Genomic DNA, 17,721 nt, shown 5'->3' with positions numbered 1-17,721 from the left:
ATCAGAAAAGGTAAAGGAAGAAATATAAGAAATGGTATAAGAAGTATAAGAAATGGTAAAGGAAGTCCTGTAGCCAGAAGAAAAATTGTACCAGATGTAAATCCAGATCTCTATAAAGTGAAGAATACCAGGAATGGAAAGTACGTGGGTAATTGTGTAAGATTTAGTTTCTATTATTTAAAAAATTCTTAAAAGATAACTGTTTAAACAAAAAAATGTGTATTATGGGTTTTTAAACACATGTAAAAGTAAAATGCACAAGAAAAAAAATATAAATCTCATAGAGGACAAAGGGAAGCACTCTATTACAAGATTTAGGGGTGTGTGTACTGGGGAGTGAACCCAAAATCTTTGCACTGAGCTATATCCACAGCCCCTTTTTATTTTATTTATTTATTCACTTTTTTTTTTGGAGACAAGACTTCACTGAATTGCTTAGGCTGGGCTCAAACTTGTAATCCTTCTGCCTCAGCCTCCTAGAGTATTGAGTTTATAAGCATGTGGACCTGCCCAGCCATAAGATTCTTATACTCTATGTGAAGTGATGTAACTCTTTAAAGTAGATTGATTAAAGATGTACTATAAACTCTAAAGTAGCCACTAACAAAAATGGTATCTGACGTAATATGAAATTATCAAAAACGTTCAATCCAAGGAAGGCAGAAAATGGTGAAAAAAGGGGACAATAATAGGTGGGACAAATAGGAAATAACTAACATGATACGCTCAAGCCTAACCATTAACAATCAAAGTAAATGTAAATGGTTTACATCCCACAGTGAAGAAACACATTGTTACCATTAGATTAGAAAGCAAGATTCTACTAAATGCTGACTTTTAGAAAACAGATTTTAAATATATGAGGTCTGACCAAAAAATACAGTGAATGCTTGCTTAACTTTAAAAAAAAATAGTAAAAGACACTTGCCATTAATTTCTGTCAGAATACTCCCCTTCACTTCAAGCACACTTATCCCATCATTCTTGCCACTTTCTGAAGCAGTCCCAGAAGTCCTCTTTTGTGAGGATGGATAATATGAAGAATAAGAGATGATACCAGTACAGATTTTATAAATATTAAGAGGATGATAGAGAATACTGTGGCCACTTTTATGCAAATAAATTTGACAGCTTAGATAAAATGGACAATATCTTTGAAAGAAAAACCTTCCAGTATCACTCAAGAAGAAATGGAAAATTCTGACAGACTTACATTGGTCTCTTAACGAAGTTAAAGCCAAGTGTGGTGCACATGTCTGTAATCCCAGCTTCCTGGGACACAGAGGCAAGAGGATAGCAAGTTTGAGCTCAGCCTGAGCTACCCTGCCTAAAAATGAAAAGGGCTGGGATGTTGCTCAGTGTGAAGGCCCTAGGCTCCATCTTCAGTGTCACAAAAATTAAAAATAAATAAATATGTAAGTAAATAAGAAATTGAAGTTATAGTTAAGGAAAGAGAACTTGAAGTTCGGTTAGCTTCACTGGTGAATCTTTCCAAGTATCTTAAGGGGAAAACAATGCCAATTTTCCATAATAACTTTCAGAAAATGGAAGTGGAGGGAAAATTTCTCAACTCCAGTGTAAGACCAGCATTAACCTGATACCAAAACTAAAGACACTGACATTATAAGAATACTGTAAACCAGTATCCCTCGTGAACAAAATGTAAAAAATACAAATAAAAATCTAGCAAATCAAAGAGTAACATATTAGTCAGATGATATGTCATAACCAACTGTCATCTATCATAGGAATGCTGAGTTGGCTTCACATTAAAAAATCAGTTTCAGGATGGAGATGTAGCTCCATGGCCGAATGGTTGCCTAACATGCACAAGGTCCTGGGTTCAATCCCTAGTTCTCACCTGACCTGGTCCCTCTAAAATTAATTTAATCTATAATATCAATAAACTAAAAAAGAAACCTAATAATCATCTCAAGAGATAACCCAAGAAATATAACATCAATTTCTGATAAACATTTCCAGCATAGTCAAAATAGAAAGGAATTCCCCCAGTTGTTACAGTAATACTGTGAGAACCCCACAGCTATGGTCCTACTTGATGATGAAAGATGAATTTTTCTTGCTTGGATCAGGAAGAAAACATGTATGTTGATTCTCACCATTTATATTTAATGTTATAGTAAAGATTCTAGCCAGTGTATCATGCAAGATAAAGGAATAAGTGCCTTCAAGTTTGGAATAGAATAAGATACACTGTCTTTATTTGCTGAAGAAATGATCATCAATATGGAAAACTTAATGGAATCTACAACTTTATGTCAATAAATTGGAGATGGTTGATGTGAATTAGAGATTCTGAAAAGTAAAAGACTTAAAGAATAACTTTGACCATTAATTTGGAAAATGATGTCCTTAATAATAGAAGATGGTAGGGTATGGTTCACAAATGTTAGGCAACTACTGAATTAACTCAGATATAAAGTATGAACAACTTTCTCCCCAGATTAGAAGATTGAAATGTGGACACTCAGGTATAAGCATATGTTATATTTCATTTGGCAAGTTATTTATTTATTTTTTTGGTACTGGGCATTGAACTCGGGACCTTGCACTTGCAAGGCAGGTGGTGGAACCACTGAGCTAAATCCCTGGCCCTTGGCAAGTTATTAAGAAGCGGCTGTGGTGAAGTGATCTAAAAGTATTAGAAGGAAGCATAGCTCATGTTGGGAGACACTGAGAAGAGAAGGAAATAGAACTCAGGTTCTATTTGGAGTGTAAGAAGAGTAAAAAATATGTGCAAGAAAATATTGAAGCATAAAGAAGACTTAACAGAGGAAGTTCCATGTGATTCACTGAAAAGGCTCTATAATGATAAAGGCTAGACTGAGTTGCATTAGAGGCATGAAATAAACATGTAGGAGAGAAGGAGTAGATATTTGTTAGTTTGGTCTTAGTATTCATTGCAGTGAAAGAAGGCAAGCAAGATGATGGAGAAGCAAATTATTGATGGCAAAGCAGGTGTGAAGTGTAGGTGGCAGAGAGCCACACACGCTGATTTTAGTTATCATTGGACCCTGAAAGCCCATCAGAGTTTTAGAGTACAAGATGGGCATTGTTAGGATCCTCAAACTTCCAATCTCAGGGTTCTTTCTGTTGTGAATTGCAGGGTGTGTGTGTGTGTGTGTGTGTGTGTGTGTGTGTGTTTGTGTGTAATTGAAGAAGAAAGGAGGTGGAAGGAAGATACTAAAATAAACAAAAGAGCCCAGTAGTAAGAAAAGGAGTAGGAAAAGATATGTGAAATCTGAAAGCTTGTGAATATGCAGTGTGGAACTCAGCTGGAGGAAGCCCTAAGTGAATACTTTACAGAAAGGATTAGGAATTTCAACAAATAAAAATTTATAGTCATTAGGCTGGGGATTTAGCTCAGTGGTGCAGTGCCTGCCTCGCAAGCGCAAGGTCCTGAGTTTGATGCCTGGTACAAAAAAGAAAGAAATGCTGTTTGGACATCACTTATTACAGATAATCATTTATGGTTGTCTTATTTAGAAAATTCATATCTATATATACCATTGAGAGTCTAATATAAATTGTTTATTTTGTTTGTTTGTTTGTTTTTGGTACCAGGGATTGAACTTGGGACCTTGTGCTTGTGAGGCAGGCGCTGGAACTACTGAGCTAAATCCCCGGCCCTAGAGTCTAATATAAATTGTGTAAAGTGCCGAGAGAGAATTCGCGAAAAGAATGAATGACAAAGAAATAAACAGAAAAGATTCAGCTTTACCAGAAATTTGTCTTGACTAGAGAATAAACAAGAAATTAACATTATCTTTAAATTTAGCAAAATTCATTTCTTTATGATAAGATCCAATGTTGATGAGATTGTAGTGGCATCGGTATACATATAGATTTCTAGCGACATTGTGATTGTTAGTGTCCCTTTTTTGGGAAAGCAATTATTCATGTAGATCAAAAGTTACTAGAATACTCAGACTTAGTAATGGTGTCACTGGCAATTTATCCTAGGCCAGTTATTTAAAAGAAACTATATACATAAGGGAATTCCTTGCAACATTTTGTATAATAACTAGAACTTGAAAGCAGTGTAAATGTTCTACAGCAGTGTAGTTTAAATGTTAAATAAATTATAGTACCTCTGTCGAAATGATTATGTATTAGAAAATGTATACAATCTTCCATTGAAGAAAATGAAAAAAATTTAATGTTCATCTTTAAAAAATCAAATGCACAGTTTTCCAAAGTTTAAGTATAATCTAGAAAAGAACTTAGAAAAATAAGTGAACTTTGTTGATGTGGCTGAGTTATGGTGAAATTTTATTGTTTTAAATTATTTCTCTAATATTTTGACACCATAAAACCAATTAAAAATGAAATATTTGTTGGAAGAGTTTTAAACAACTACAAAGAGAATCTACCTTGAGAGTTGGTTTCTTATGAAATGAAAACATATCATAAGAAAGCTTTGTCTATCCAATTTCAGCAAGGCAACAATGCCTGCCTTTTTCCAGGAAGAAAGGAAACCCAGAATTTATTGAATTGTTAACTTCGGCAATCTTTCAGCTTTGATATAATTTTCAAAAGACACTTAAATTGTCAAAACTCGAAGGGCCAAGAAATGCTCCAGAGAGCAGGACCATTGGTGGGGGAAGTAAAAACAAAGCAAAACAAAACAAAAAACCTGGGCAGCTTGCTCTTTGGTCTAAAATCAAGTCAACTCTATCCAGAGTGAATTCCTTGAGTGTATATATGTAAGGGATTTGTTGATAAGAGGAGTTTTTAAACTTTGGATTACACAAATATCCCCCTCCTCGTTTGAACCAGAGAAATGGAATCTAAAAGCTTAAAATAATATGTTGGTATAATATGGAGAACAACTTAAGGAAAACTGAACACTTTTAATTGAAAATATCTTCAGGAATATATATTTCTACATTTGTAAAGTTGTCAAGAAGTATGTCACTCAGTTAAAATAGAAAAACATCATAATGATTAGAAAGAAAAAGTTTGTGAAAATTTGAATGAAGCATTTAAATAACTTCTAATATTAGCTGCATATGTGTTAAGTAACCAGAGAAACAAGTTAGTCAGATTTCAGTATCTGCTAAAAGATTGTGTTTTATGAATACCAGTAGATTTAATTTCCTTTTATGGTCTTGAAATCATATTTAGAAGAATTTTGCCCGATTTTTGTGCAAATATCACAAAATTGCGATGGAGTAAGTAATGTTCTTTGTCTAGGTCAAGATTACCAGATCTATGGAAAGTCTTCTTTTAGAAGTTCCTGGGTGACTCGGAAATCACAGAAGCACACATCAAATATCTGTGTATATGTACAGTCTTGGAGGGGGCAAGGAGGATTCAATATGTAAGCCCAAGTAAACTATTCAAGTATTCCACATGATGAATAAAATTAGACTATCCTTCCTCCCAAAACTAATTTTGTTAACAATTCCAAAAATGCTTTCCCTGCATGAAAAATTTCAAATCCATCTTCCTTGTATCACAGGTTTTGTTGATTTAAGGACTGCAAAACAAAGATTGAAAGTCTATGCAAACAATTATTTCCCCAAAGAGTTACTAAGTCATATATTTATTAAAATTTGCGGGGTTAAATCTTAGGGGAGGTTTTAGTCTTAATAATGTAGGTTAGATAGGCCAGGAAAAAATGAGTGCTTAACTTTGGCTTCTGCCATCAAATTGCTTGAATGTAGCCTGGGGAGACCTACCCTTGAGGCCCTCAGCCAGATACTGGAGACCACTGAGGATTGACTTGGTGGTTACTGTAATTTCCTCCTTTTTGTTTAATATAAATGAATCCTAATTTTAAGAGACATCTAAGCGCTAATATGGTTCGCTCATTTTGTGGATGATGATGTCAAGGCTAAAGCAGGTGAAAAATGTGACTGGTGAGTTTGAGTACTGGTGACCAGGACTTTTAGGCAGTGCCTCTTCACATCAGCACAGTCTCCCAGTGGAGACACTTAGTATTTGAAAAAGCAAGAATGATCAGACTGCTATTGCTCGGTCAGCTGTACATTTTTCCTCCCTTCCCAAGTTCTTTTTTCTAATTATGTTTTCTAATAAAGAACTTCCTAAATCGATGCTTTTATTTTATCCCATTAAAAAGCCATGCCATGTAGACCTGAGAACACTTGGGTTTGTCATGTTGATTTATAAACAAAAAGCAAAGTAAACTAGTGGTTTGTGAGGGATGTGTGTTTTGGCCAATCAGCTCTACCACCATGTAAGCTCAAAATTGAACAATATAGTCTGAATCTACCAACTTGTTTGTATATACATAGAGGAGCTGTGATAGTATAGAGCTCTGGTCACAAGACCTGGGTTCAAACCTTGAATATAGCACTTAGTACTTTTGGCGAGATACTTAACCATTTTATGCTTCACTTTGTTTATGTTTATGTTATTACAGTGTAGTACTGTACAGTAGTACTTATATTAACTGGGATTGTTGTAAATTTGCAAATATATGTGAATCTTTAGCAGAGATCTTTAAGCAGTATTGAAATTGTATTATTTACCAGGCATTGGCATACAGGATACCATACACAGTATTTCTCCATGAGGAATCCTTGCAGTCTAGTTAGTGACAAACAAAAAACAAATAAATTGATATGTAGTTAAAACTGTGAAAATCACTTAGTACTTAGCATTGGAGGAACTTCCATTCAGAAAAATCAACCTAGTTAATTAAGTATACCAGAGAAGGTTTCCATGACAAAATGCCTTCCTCAAAATCAAAGGACTAATAAATGGTAAACCCAGAATTTAAACCCATCCTTGCTTTAGAGTCCATTCTTTTATTCTTCAAAGCAATATTAATTCTTTACCTCTTGACTTAATCCATTCCAATGTAAAGAAATGAAATAAAATATGCTAGTTGCCCTTTTTGCTTGCCCTTCTGGTGAACTCAGTGTTGCTTTAAATTTTTAGTTGTGTTTTATCTTTGCAAATGCTTAGAATGACTAAAATAGTAAAATGTTGTTTCTCTCCTATGAGTAGTACATTTTCTTGTTTTCTGGACTGATATGTATACTTTGTCCTCTGAACATTAATTACTATAGCTTTACTGTAAAAATAATGTAGAGATAGCAAAATGGAAGACTATGTAAACCTTTGTAATATTAATGTAGCTATGTGTGTTCTAGTTGAGAAAAAAAATTATAGATATTCTGCAGATATATTTATATGTGTATAAATAACATTGGTAGGTTTCTTTGCTTATTGTGAACATCTGAACACATTTTTGTAATCAGTTTATTATGAATACTCTGCATGGACTTAAGGGCAGTAACGGCAATATAACCTGCCCGTTAATTTCCAGAGTTATATTTTGCATAAGTGTGTGGCCTTTCTAGAAAGGTAATAAGCTTTTAAGAATCAAACCTGATTAAACATTGTTGTTGTGCTGTATAAATTTCCTTTTCAAAGTTGGGATGTGTTCTTCTCTGGAAAATCCATACTTGAATTGTTCCAAACATTACCACTAATAAACTATGTAGCATTTGCATAAAGCTTCGTGTTTCCAGTATTTCACAATCATTGCCTTTTAATCCATTATATAGTCCATATGAAGTAGGTAGATATGTTCAAGCGTCCAAGTCTCCTGCAGGGGAATTTTGGTGCCAGCAGAAGTATTATGATTGGCACAGGCTTGTCTTAATTTCCCAGAGGCCAGACACCTGGAGAAGTTTTTCTAAAGGCCCAGGTTCATGTCACTTGGGATTGCCTTCTCTTTTCCTCCTGCTATTTTCTTAAGATTCAGTCACCTTATGCACCTTGTGTACTGACTATGTCAGTCTGCCTTTAAACCCATGATGGAAGGGTATATTTTGGAAGATTTTGTAGAGTCCATTGTTCATGTATTTTCTGTGCAGCACATTTCCACTGTTGACACCCCTGTCACACCAACAACATGGTACTTTTCATTCAGTGTTAACTTTTACTTCTCCAAGTAGATACTTGATTAATAAATGAGCACCCAGAATTTCTGCCTTATGATTTTGTAAAATATTCGGTAGATGATATATTTAGATATACCTAATGTTTAAGTTAATAATCATCAATCAAAATATAATGCTAGCAGATATATATTGTGTGTTTATCGGGCACCAAGAACTATGTTATACTAGATATATTGTCTCATCCTTGTAGCAACGTTGTAAAGCAGATACTATCATTTGTGTTTTACAAAGAAGAAAGGGAAGGCTAGTAGGTTGCCCACAGTGATAGAGCTTATAAACCAGAGCTAGAATTTAAGCCTAGTTCTGTTGACTCAAAGTCAGTTCTTCAGCCATTATATAATACTGCCTGATGTGAAGGGTACAAATCGTTTATTGAAGTGCTGGGGCAAGAGGTAGCTAAGGAGTGCGAGAGATAGGCTAGACTAAAAAGGCAAAGTAAAACTGTAAAACTCTGCAAAATAATTGTTCTTATCAATATTATACTAACCTTTTCACCTTTCTGTGCACCTGTCATAAGTTGACATGAAAAGTATTTGAGTATCATCGTCTTTATTGATAATTTCTTAGAAAAGGGACTAAGTTTGATTCGTTTTTTAAGTGTACATAATAATGCTTAAAACCTTACATGGAATTAGTGGTGCTTTAAGATAGCCAGAGAATTCTCATGAAAATGGTATTTTTACTCATCTTTTCTCACAGAAATAAATTTCTGCTAAGGAGAACGGCTTGCCCAAACAAAGCTTACATAAAAATAGATGTTTTTTTAAGTAAGAATTTAAAAAAGAAACAGGACAAAATCTTATGGGTACTGATAGTATAATAGCCAGCCTCAAAAGTGTGATTTTTGTCTTCCTGTGTCTTGGTCTGTGATAAAACTCATTCTAACTGAAAATTGAACCCTAGAAAGAAGAACAGAAATGGGCTTTATTTTACATTAGTTATCATTTGAGTAATAACTTTATAAAGAAAGAACTTGTGAAGATCCTGGGGCTGTGACTATATTTGCTTAGTGTGTACTTAATATATCTTCTCGTGTAGATAATGAGTTTCCTATTTTAAACATTCAAAATATATTTTCCTTTTCAGCTGTCTAGTAAACTTACCCTTAATGCTGGTATCATTATACTCATAATTAGTTACCTTCTTCTTTTGCAGTTTTTTAAAGAAACATTAATGCTCTTATATTACAAAATATTCTTCTACTTTTGGAAACTATAGTGGAATTCATGTGTAAACTACCTAAGCCTGAAGCCTTAGTTTTCTGTTGTAGTTGTTCTGTATGTTTAATGGGTATATGGGGTGAATTATTTGGTTCACATTTTCAATTTTTATACATGTATTCAAGATTTTAAATTCTTCTTGAGCTAATTCTAACATTGTGGGGTTTTTTTCTGGGAATTTAAACTTTTTTTCAAAAAATATTTCATTGTTACTGTGCTCTTAAAAGAATTAGTAGGGCTTTACTTGAAAAAGAAACACAGGTATGTGATAAAACATTCAAATGAATTTATAATAGTTAAGTCCTAAATACATTGTTCATCATAGAACTATATACTTTGAATATATTTTTACTATAAATCATTTGTAAATGCACTATAAAATGATTGCTGTGCATGAATGGTACAATTATGATTGTACTTTTAAGAAAAATATTTGTCTATTATTAACCATGCCTATAAAAGAAAACAGTAACAGGAATACAATATAATTCTAATGTAAAATGGTTATAATTTAAGTATGTTGATCTCTAGAGTTGATGAGGTATATGTGAGAAAAATTTGTAAGGAATTAGATGCAGAGGCTCCTGTAAATTTAATATTTACTTTGAAGTTTCTCTGTACTTACAAGTATCTTTCTTACAATTGATGAGTTATGTGGTATATTATGTATTAATTAAAAAAAAACATTGTTCAAGTAATGGGGCTAGGTTTATATTTTGCTGTAATGTACAATGAATTTTTCAAAATTGTATATAATATTATGAGATAATCAGCTACTTTGGAAATTGAGTTTCTAGTATAAGTTTGAGCTATGGAAAGTAAAACTTCATTTTCCTAAAGAGGGGATATGAGCATCTTAAGAATTTTAATTTAAAATTTAATGTGCTAATTCTTGCGTTTTTGTTTTCTAATTTTAGGTTTTAGTATAAAGGCAGTGCCATTCCAGAATGCCATCTTGAATGTAAAAGAACTTGGAGGTATAGCATTTAAAATTCTTTCTGTCTGACCTTTACTTTATTTAGTGTATTAGATATAATTAAAATATTCTGATAATTTATCCTAGGTGACGAAGTTTTTACCTTTTCTCTTGATGATGTATTTCCTAGAAATATTTCCTTCTCAACATATGTTTTAAAAGTTGTTGAAGAGTTCTAACTAATATAAACTGTGTTTTCTTTTGTATGGGTCATAGGACTACACTAATGGTAATTGATGTACTATAATCATTGATTGTGCTGGTTCAAAAAGTTTATTGTTGAATGAAGTATATGAAGATAATTTTAATGTAATTATTGAAAAATAAAGTACACAAAGCAAATAATTGTGTTTATATTGCAAGTTTTATTGTATTCAATCTTTTTTAATGTATTTGTTACAATAATAAATCTTTGCAAGTGGATTCTTTGCTGACCAAGCACATTTATTGGATAGGCTGTACCTCAAAGCATACATCACTCAGTCTTTCACAATACTCTCTGTCTGCAACTTTTTTGGTTAGGTTTTATGTCTGTCAGGGTCTTAACCCATATAAATAGATTAACAAAGCATTCAGTCAATTCAGTGAACCTACTAAATTCTCTAATGGCACAAGAAAATGGTAAGCACTCTGGAGTTCAGTATAATATTGATGAGTTTAATGATGTAGAAGAAAGTTCTCTTCCATCTCTTTAATCACTTTGTGATATTGACCTTTCCCTGTCTTGTTGTTTTGTTTTTCCTTCTTCAAGGTCATTCTAACATTGACCTATTTTTATCTCGAAATTCAAACCGACTCTATGCCATTTTAATAGTGTTTGGTATCTTCTTATTTTTATCCAATAAAATAATGGTTGATCATTTTAGGTTTCTTTTTTAGAGCAATGTGTCTAGGACAGATTTACTTTTGTTGGTCAGTTTTATAGCTATCTTTGGCTTTTATAGAAATTAATAGTTAAATGTAGCCATAATAAATCTGGATTTTCCTTTATAAGATATTTGGTTCTTATCATTCTCACACCAAAACTCATACAACATAAACCTTCTTATAATAACGTTACATAAAATTTTTAAAATGCTATGTGTTATTATATTAAATATTTTAATACTACTTGGTTTTTTGGTGGCTAGTTTCTCCTCAGTAACAATAATATTATTTCTAGGTATTTTGGAGTCAGAAAACATATTGTAAGAATCCATAGAATCAAAGTATATGGCTTGACAATGCTATTGATTTTAAATACAGTTAGTACTTATGGAGTATTTTATTATTAGGGTAGGCATTAAACTTTTATTGATTTCCAGCAGGTAAAAGAAACTGTTGATTAATGATAATGTATTTATTATGTGATGTTTATTTGAATGTTATAAATAGTGAATGTATCTGTATAGTTTGAAAAGTGAACACTTAAAGGATTATATTAAAATCTTAGCTCTGTGCCACTGAAATTGAATTCAGTACAATGAAAGATAAGTTGGAGGACTAGGCATGTGTAAGATGGGGATAAATCTGTTCCCAAGTAAGGTTGTATTTTGTGGAAAGAACTCTGCCCTGACAATTGCTAAAATGGAAATCACATTACAGAGGATATAGTAGGAGGTTGTTGGTAGTGTTTTAGTTTGTACCTGTTTTGTGATAAGGATGATAGATGCAGGTGAAAGACAGACCGATCCTCAGGGACTGAGGCAGTTCTGTTAGTTCCAGGCTAATGATATATGATTTTGTGCATGCATGAGTATTAAAGAGCACATTTTTAGCCTAAGCATATATTCTTTTATCTTCCTGAACTTTAACAGTTTTGTTTTCAGTTGAGAGACTATCTCAAGGAAAGGTGACTTTCATATTAGTGTCTAATTGTGTATCCTTAAAGGTGTCCTCAGAGGCAGGCAGTAAAAGGAGTTGATTCATGGATGGTTTCTTCACTAATTAATTTATTGAATCTTTTTTTGGACTTAATATTAAGTTATGTTTTACCCAACAACACATGAAAAGCTAGGCTAACATACACAAAGTATAGCATTTCTAGGATTTAAAGCATGTGCTAAGATATTGGGTGTTTAGGAAGAATTATGACCTATTGAAAATACATTGTCTGTGAGCTGCATGGCAGAATTTCTAAGTTCAGGAAGAAAGAGTTGAGTGATTTAGATCATTGTTTGAAGTCTCACAGGTAAATAAATACCAATGCAGAGTTCCTGAAAAGATAGGTTAATTGGAGTTCAGATTGTCAGTGTAGTGAAAAATTCTAAATTCAAGGGAGACACTTAAGAATATAGATGATAAAGGTAGGTAGAGCCAGAACAATGATGAAGTCTTAGTGAGACAAGCTTTGATAGTTGACTTCATTCTGAGGTTAGCTCAGTAGAATGGCATGGGTCCTTCTCTCTGTTAACCTGCTAATGGCCTTCCTCCACCCTTGCAGATAATTCCAAGGCTTTCCATTACCCCTTTCTCAGCCTTAAGTTAATTTCTCAGGCTTTTAACCAGACCTGGTGGTGCATGCTTATAATTCTAGCACTCTGGGAGGCTAAGACAGGAAGATTGGAAGTTGAAGCACAGCCTATGCAATTTAAGAGAGTTAGCGAGACCCTGGCTCAAAATAAAAAGTTTAAAAAGGAGAGGCATGTAATTCTGCATAGGCCATGTGTTTAATCACCAGTACTAAAAAAAACCCAAAAACTCATGCTTTCAGAATAAGAAAAGCTATGAACTTCTTGAATTCCTTATCTAATAAGAAGAAATGGAAAGGGATGAAACAGTAATGAGTTAAATTTAAAGTAACTTTGGGGGAATCTTAATAACAAACTGTATGCTTGTATATATACCTGATATGTTTGTGCAAGAATATATGCATATTATGTGTGTTAAATATATATAATACTTATATACATGTTATGCCCTTATTTTCTGCTTTATGAGAGTGCTTCCACATCTTTTAACAACAAATTCTTAAAATTGTCATTCGCATCAATTTCTTTGGTGTAATATTTTTCTATCATCCTCTCCATTAATTTACCACAATTAAAGTGTATCTTGCATGATCTATGGGAAGAGAATAAAAGCTCTAAGAAACATCCTTTATCTTCAAGGAACTCATGGCTTAGTGTTGGAGATACTCATGAAAACAAATATGAAAAACTAATGAAAGTTTTGAAAATAGTGAGATTAAGAGGAAAAAATGTAACTGATGATGCAGTTACTGATGATACAAAGATAATCCAGTCTGGGGTGTGATGGTCCAGTTGAGAGATCTCCTGAGCTCACCTGTCAGACCCACCAGGCGGTACTAATTTTGCTTATCTTCATGTAAATTGAAGCCCTAAATTTTCTCCTATTTTTCACTTACTTCCTTTTCTCTCCTTCAGCCTTTCTCACTGAATCTTTGCAACTCCATCCCTAGAGAATATATGCCATTAATTTTGTTACAGATGATAAGATACCAGACATAAAAACACACGAGAGCTTGAATGTCTTGACCCAATTCATTTGGAGAAGCAAGTGAGAATTGATCTGCATGCACACTTGCACTTAATCAGTGTGTCATATATGTAAAGCCTTTTCCCCAGAGCCTGGCACAATAGAATTGTTCCAGCTGTCATCTGCTGATGCATTTAGCATTATTATCTGTGCCATTTAATGTCTTCACATGTTGGCATTTTCATTTTCTCACTAACACTGTACTGGTAAAACACCATCTTGATAAAATGTGAATACCTTGCCCTCTGCCCAAAACTTTTATAGGAGTTAATCTCCAATTATTGCAAATGCTTTTGTTATTTATTTTTTTACTGTCACTCTCCTTATTTAGAGTCCTTCAGGTCAAACTCTTGTTCAGTTATGATGATTTCTAGTAAGGTAGACTTGTTTAATTCCTTTGGTTTCTTCATCACTGCCTGTTGAATTAGAGCTTTGCCTCTACTTTCCAAACTATCTAGCTATAACATCCCACAAATACTGCCTTTTAATATTATTTTTTTTTCTAATTCATTTATTCAACAATATTTACTGAATGGATATTATATGCCTGAGTCAGTTCTAGGAAGTTGTGATGGTTATAGTGTAAAGGTAAGCACTGTGTCTGCATAAACCAGGTAATAGGTATGAGGGAAGGCCCTTGTATACTTTCCTCCCCTTAATTAAAACCAAGTGTTAATTCCTATAGGCCTAGAGGGAATTTCTGGGTTAATCCTTCCATAACTGAAGGGATTACCTAATACTATCCATGAAGGGTGAGTGTTAGTTCTGGTCCTCATGACAGACATTTCATAGTACTACTTACTGAACTACTTTTTCCTACACATTCTTTCATTCATGTGCTTTTTATTGAAGGTGCTTTAAATATTTTCTTTCAGTTTTTTTTTTTTTTTTTTCGGTATTGAGGATCAAACTCAGGACCTTGAGCTTACTAGGTGGGCGCATTGACTTTTAACTGATTACTCTGCTCGTCTTGCTCTGGATTGTTTTTGTAAATGTTGTGCAAGACACCTAGCAGTGAATCTAAAATAATAGGTGGTTTAATCTGTCATAGAATTTTCCTTCTTCCTAGTGACTTATTTCCAAGTCATTATTCTGTATGATTCCAGTCAAGTCCATTTGGCTTGTGTCAATTTCCTCATCTAGAAAACATAGTCAGAATAGTTCCAATGTCATATTGACTTGAGGACGAAATCAGTTAAGGCACATCAAGTACTTCAGAGTTTTCTTGTTCTATAGCTAACATGTCACATTTGCTTTCACTATAATTACATTCTCATTACTTCCACCACCATAAAAGACATCTTTTAATGAAGCTTTTACCCAGGGTCTCTAATACAAATCACATATTATTTTTTTTCCCTCTGTGGTCATGTGTCTCTCTCTCTGTCTTAGACAAGGTTTCTTTTTCTCACTGTGTCATGCCTGTTTGAACTGAAAAGCTACTGAGAAGGAACCACTTTGGAGTCTTTTGTTTATGACCTTGAATACTTTTAGTGCATCACTTGAGTTTAAGATTTTTGCCTTTTTCCACCTTGTCACTTATCAGATTTTACTTGAAGTTTCTTCTGTTATTGCCTCTTAATTGCTTTTGTCCTCTGTAATTTAAGCACATAACAGAGGTAAGTAAACGCCTAACATTTAGCTGAGTTGGAAACAGTGACATCATACCTCTGATAATTTTTAATTTTAAAAATTTGAAGTTTTTAAATCCACAAATAGATTTTTTATGCATTTATGGATGTTTTTTGTCTTGATTTTGAAATTTTACATGTGAACTGACAGAATCCAGGGATGAAAATTTCATTTCTTAGCATATTTAATTTTTATTTATTGATAAAGATCCAGACATCATTTATTGATAAAGATCCAGGCATCATCCAGAATTGCCTAACTGAATTCTGGAACCATGAATGGTTTGCTAAGTGAATTGTTTTCTTCCTTTAGTATTCTAAAGTGTTATGTCTGAGTAGTCTCTGTCTTCTCCCCAGCCACCATCCCCACCCAGTATATTCTGTGGTGGTCTTGTCTTCTCAGCTGTCATTAAGAAAGGCAGTGGAAAGTTGAAAAGAAATTAGCTGTCTTTTACATTAGCGTTCATTGCAGCAGGTTGTCAATCAGATGGAAAAAGTTCATGATGATTTTTGTATTTCATCGTAATTTTTTTCCTTTAAAGAAAAGACAAGTTTTTTTTAGAAGAAAGCAAAGATAGTATAAAAAGTACAAGTTGTGCTCATTTACTTAAACTCATGCAATAGTATGTGTGTGATTTTTGAGAATTGTCAGTCAGCTAAGCCATTTTTTAAAGGTTGCTTCTTTCAGCAGCCAAGCTGTTATATAAAACAGATGTTGACCCTGTCCTGTTTCTTTGTTTGCCTAGAGGAACATGCCTCATAATAAAAGGTGCTGTTTGTATCCTGCTGCTGTCTTTAGTGCTTTTAAACTGACCAGGTTATTTGGGTTTTTTTGCTTGTTTGTTTTGTTTTTTAGGGGTACCGGGAATCGGATTTGGGTCCTTCCACTTGCAAGGCAGGCACCGGAACCACTAAGCTAAATCCCTGGCCCCTGACCAGGTTATTTGCATTTCTTACTTTCTCCAGAAAATGTCCAGGACAAACTTCTTGATAGGCAACCCAAGGTGTGCTGCTGTCTTTTTTTTTTTTTTTCCTGCCTTTATACCCAAGCTATATGATGGGTTTCACTGAAATACAGCTTTCTTTCTTTTATTGAAACTTACTGTGGAGGGAAGCCTAGCACTGCCATTTTTATCTCTTCATTCTTACATCCATGTGTTTGTTATACATTATCCTCTCCACAACCTGCTGACATCTTTTAGGGAAAAAAAAGACAGCTAAATATTGTGCAAGTTTAAGGTAATCCCTGGTTCAGAGAATCATGCTACATTATGAAGATGAAATAGAAAAACAGTGTCAGTAGATTGATGTTATATTAGAAAAAGAAACAGTACTGTACAGGCAGTTAGACTTGCACAAGTAATTATGACCTGTGTTTGTGGAAATTTAGTGCTGGTTAGGAGATAGCAGCTTACCATTTGACACAGGTGTCTGTGGGAGAGGGAACAAGAGACCATGTCCCAGGCAAAGGAAGATGACAGCCCACATGAGACTGTGCCCACAGAGTGCCTTAGGGTTGTTCTATAAGTAAACTATAGACAGCTGTACAGAAGGAAATGTATGTCTTCTATATCTGTGGTATAATTATAAGTAGGAAATGTGGTTCTGCAAGGAGAGTGAAGTCTCAGAATGCTGGCACTCTGTGCATTTGAACCTCTTTGTTGTTGTTTTGTTATCTGTAAATGCAAGTTTTAATAAATCACTTCTGTTTATTTCCCAAGGGATTGGGCTGAAGAGAAAAGTTTTGCCTAAAACTTCTCAAGAGAGATGCTTTAAGAATAGACACTGGTATTTTTACTAATTCTCTTTTTATGGTCATGGATCTAGTGTGATATCTAATATTGAATGAGTGAAACTTCTTGATACAGTATTGTTTCTTTATCTAAGAAAAGAACCAGGCCTTTCTGGAATAGGAACAGCCAGTTAACTCCTGGCTCTCTGAGCTGTGTACTTTCTCACTTAAGCTTAGGCTCTGGTAGGGGGAATGATGTTGGTAGAAAGCCAGGTCACTTGGATGTGAGTTAAAAAGCCACAGCTATCTGAATTGGTTCAACAGGATCCCAGGGTGATGGTGTTCAAGTGTTTTTTACACTTGGTAAGGGAAAACTGAGCCAAACAGTCAGAGGAGCCAAATAAATGAAAGTAGGGGCCCAAAAGTCTGTTACTGGCTGATGTAGGCCTGACTTTAATTTTTGTTTTTTCCTGGTGATGTGTCCTAGGAAATTTTTTAAAATTTATCTTCACAGTCATAGTCTAGTACATTTAACAATCCACAGTCTCTTCTAAGACTGTGTATACATGGAGAATGTTCTTGGCAATAGGAATCTCATGTCCTTCTGAAAGTTTTTCCTATACTACTGTTTCCTATTCTGGAACAGTCAGGTCATGTCTTAGCTTCCAACTCTATCAAACTTGCTTCATGAACATTTATTTGTATTGGGTCCTCAGCTTAAACT

At 34.0% G+C, this 17,721-nt stretch overlaps 1 protein-coding gene across 2 annotated transcripts in view; it reads left to right on the top strand.

Moving 5' to 3' along the window:
* Arl15 (ARF like GTPase 15) overlaps positions 1-17,721 on the top strand; it is a 401,961-nt gene that overhangs the window by 132,633 nt on the left and 251,607 nt on the right. For both annotated transcript variants that reach the window (XM_021261425.2, XM_004848527.3), the window contains one exon: positions 10,099-10,158. In XM_021261425.2, coding sequence (XP_021117084.2) covers positions 10,099-10,158 — 60 coding nt within the window. The remainder of the gene's footprint in view (positions 1-10,098; positions 10,159-17,721) is intronic.

This window comes from Heterocephalus glaber, unplaced genomic scaffold (assembly GCF_053883595.1).
Source record: "Heterocephalus glaber isolate CG9 unplaced genomic scaffold, H.glaber_assembly_v1.0 deba00001538, whole genome shotgun sequence".
NCBI lineage: Eukaryota > Metazoa > Chordata > Mammalia > Rodentia > Bathyergidae > Heterocephalus > Heterocephalus glaber.
Note: the sequence above shows the minus strand (reverse complement) of the source record. Positions and strands in the feature narration are given on the sequence as shown.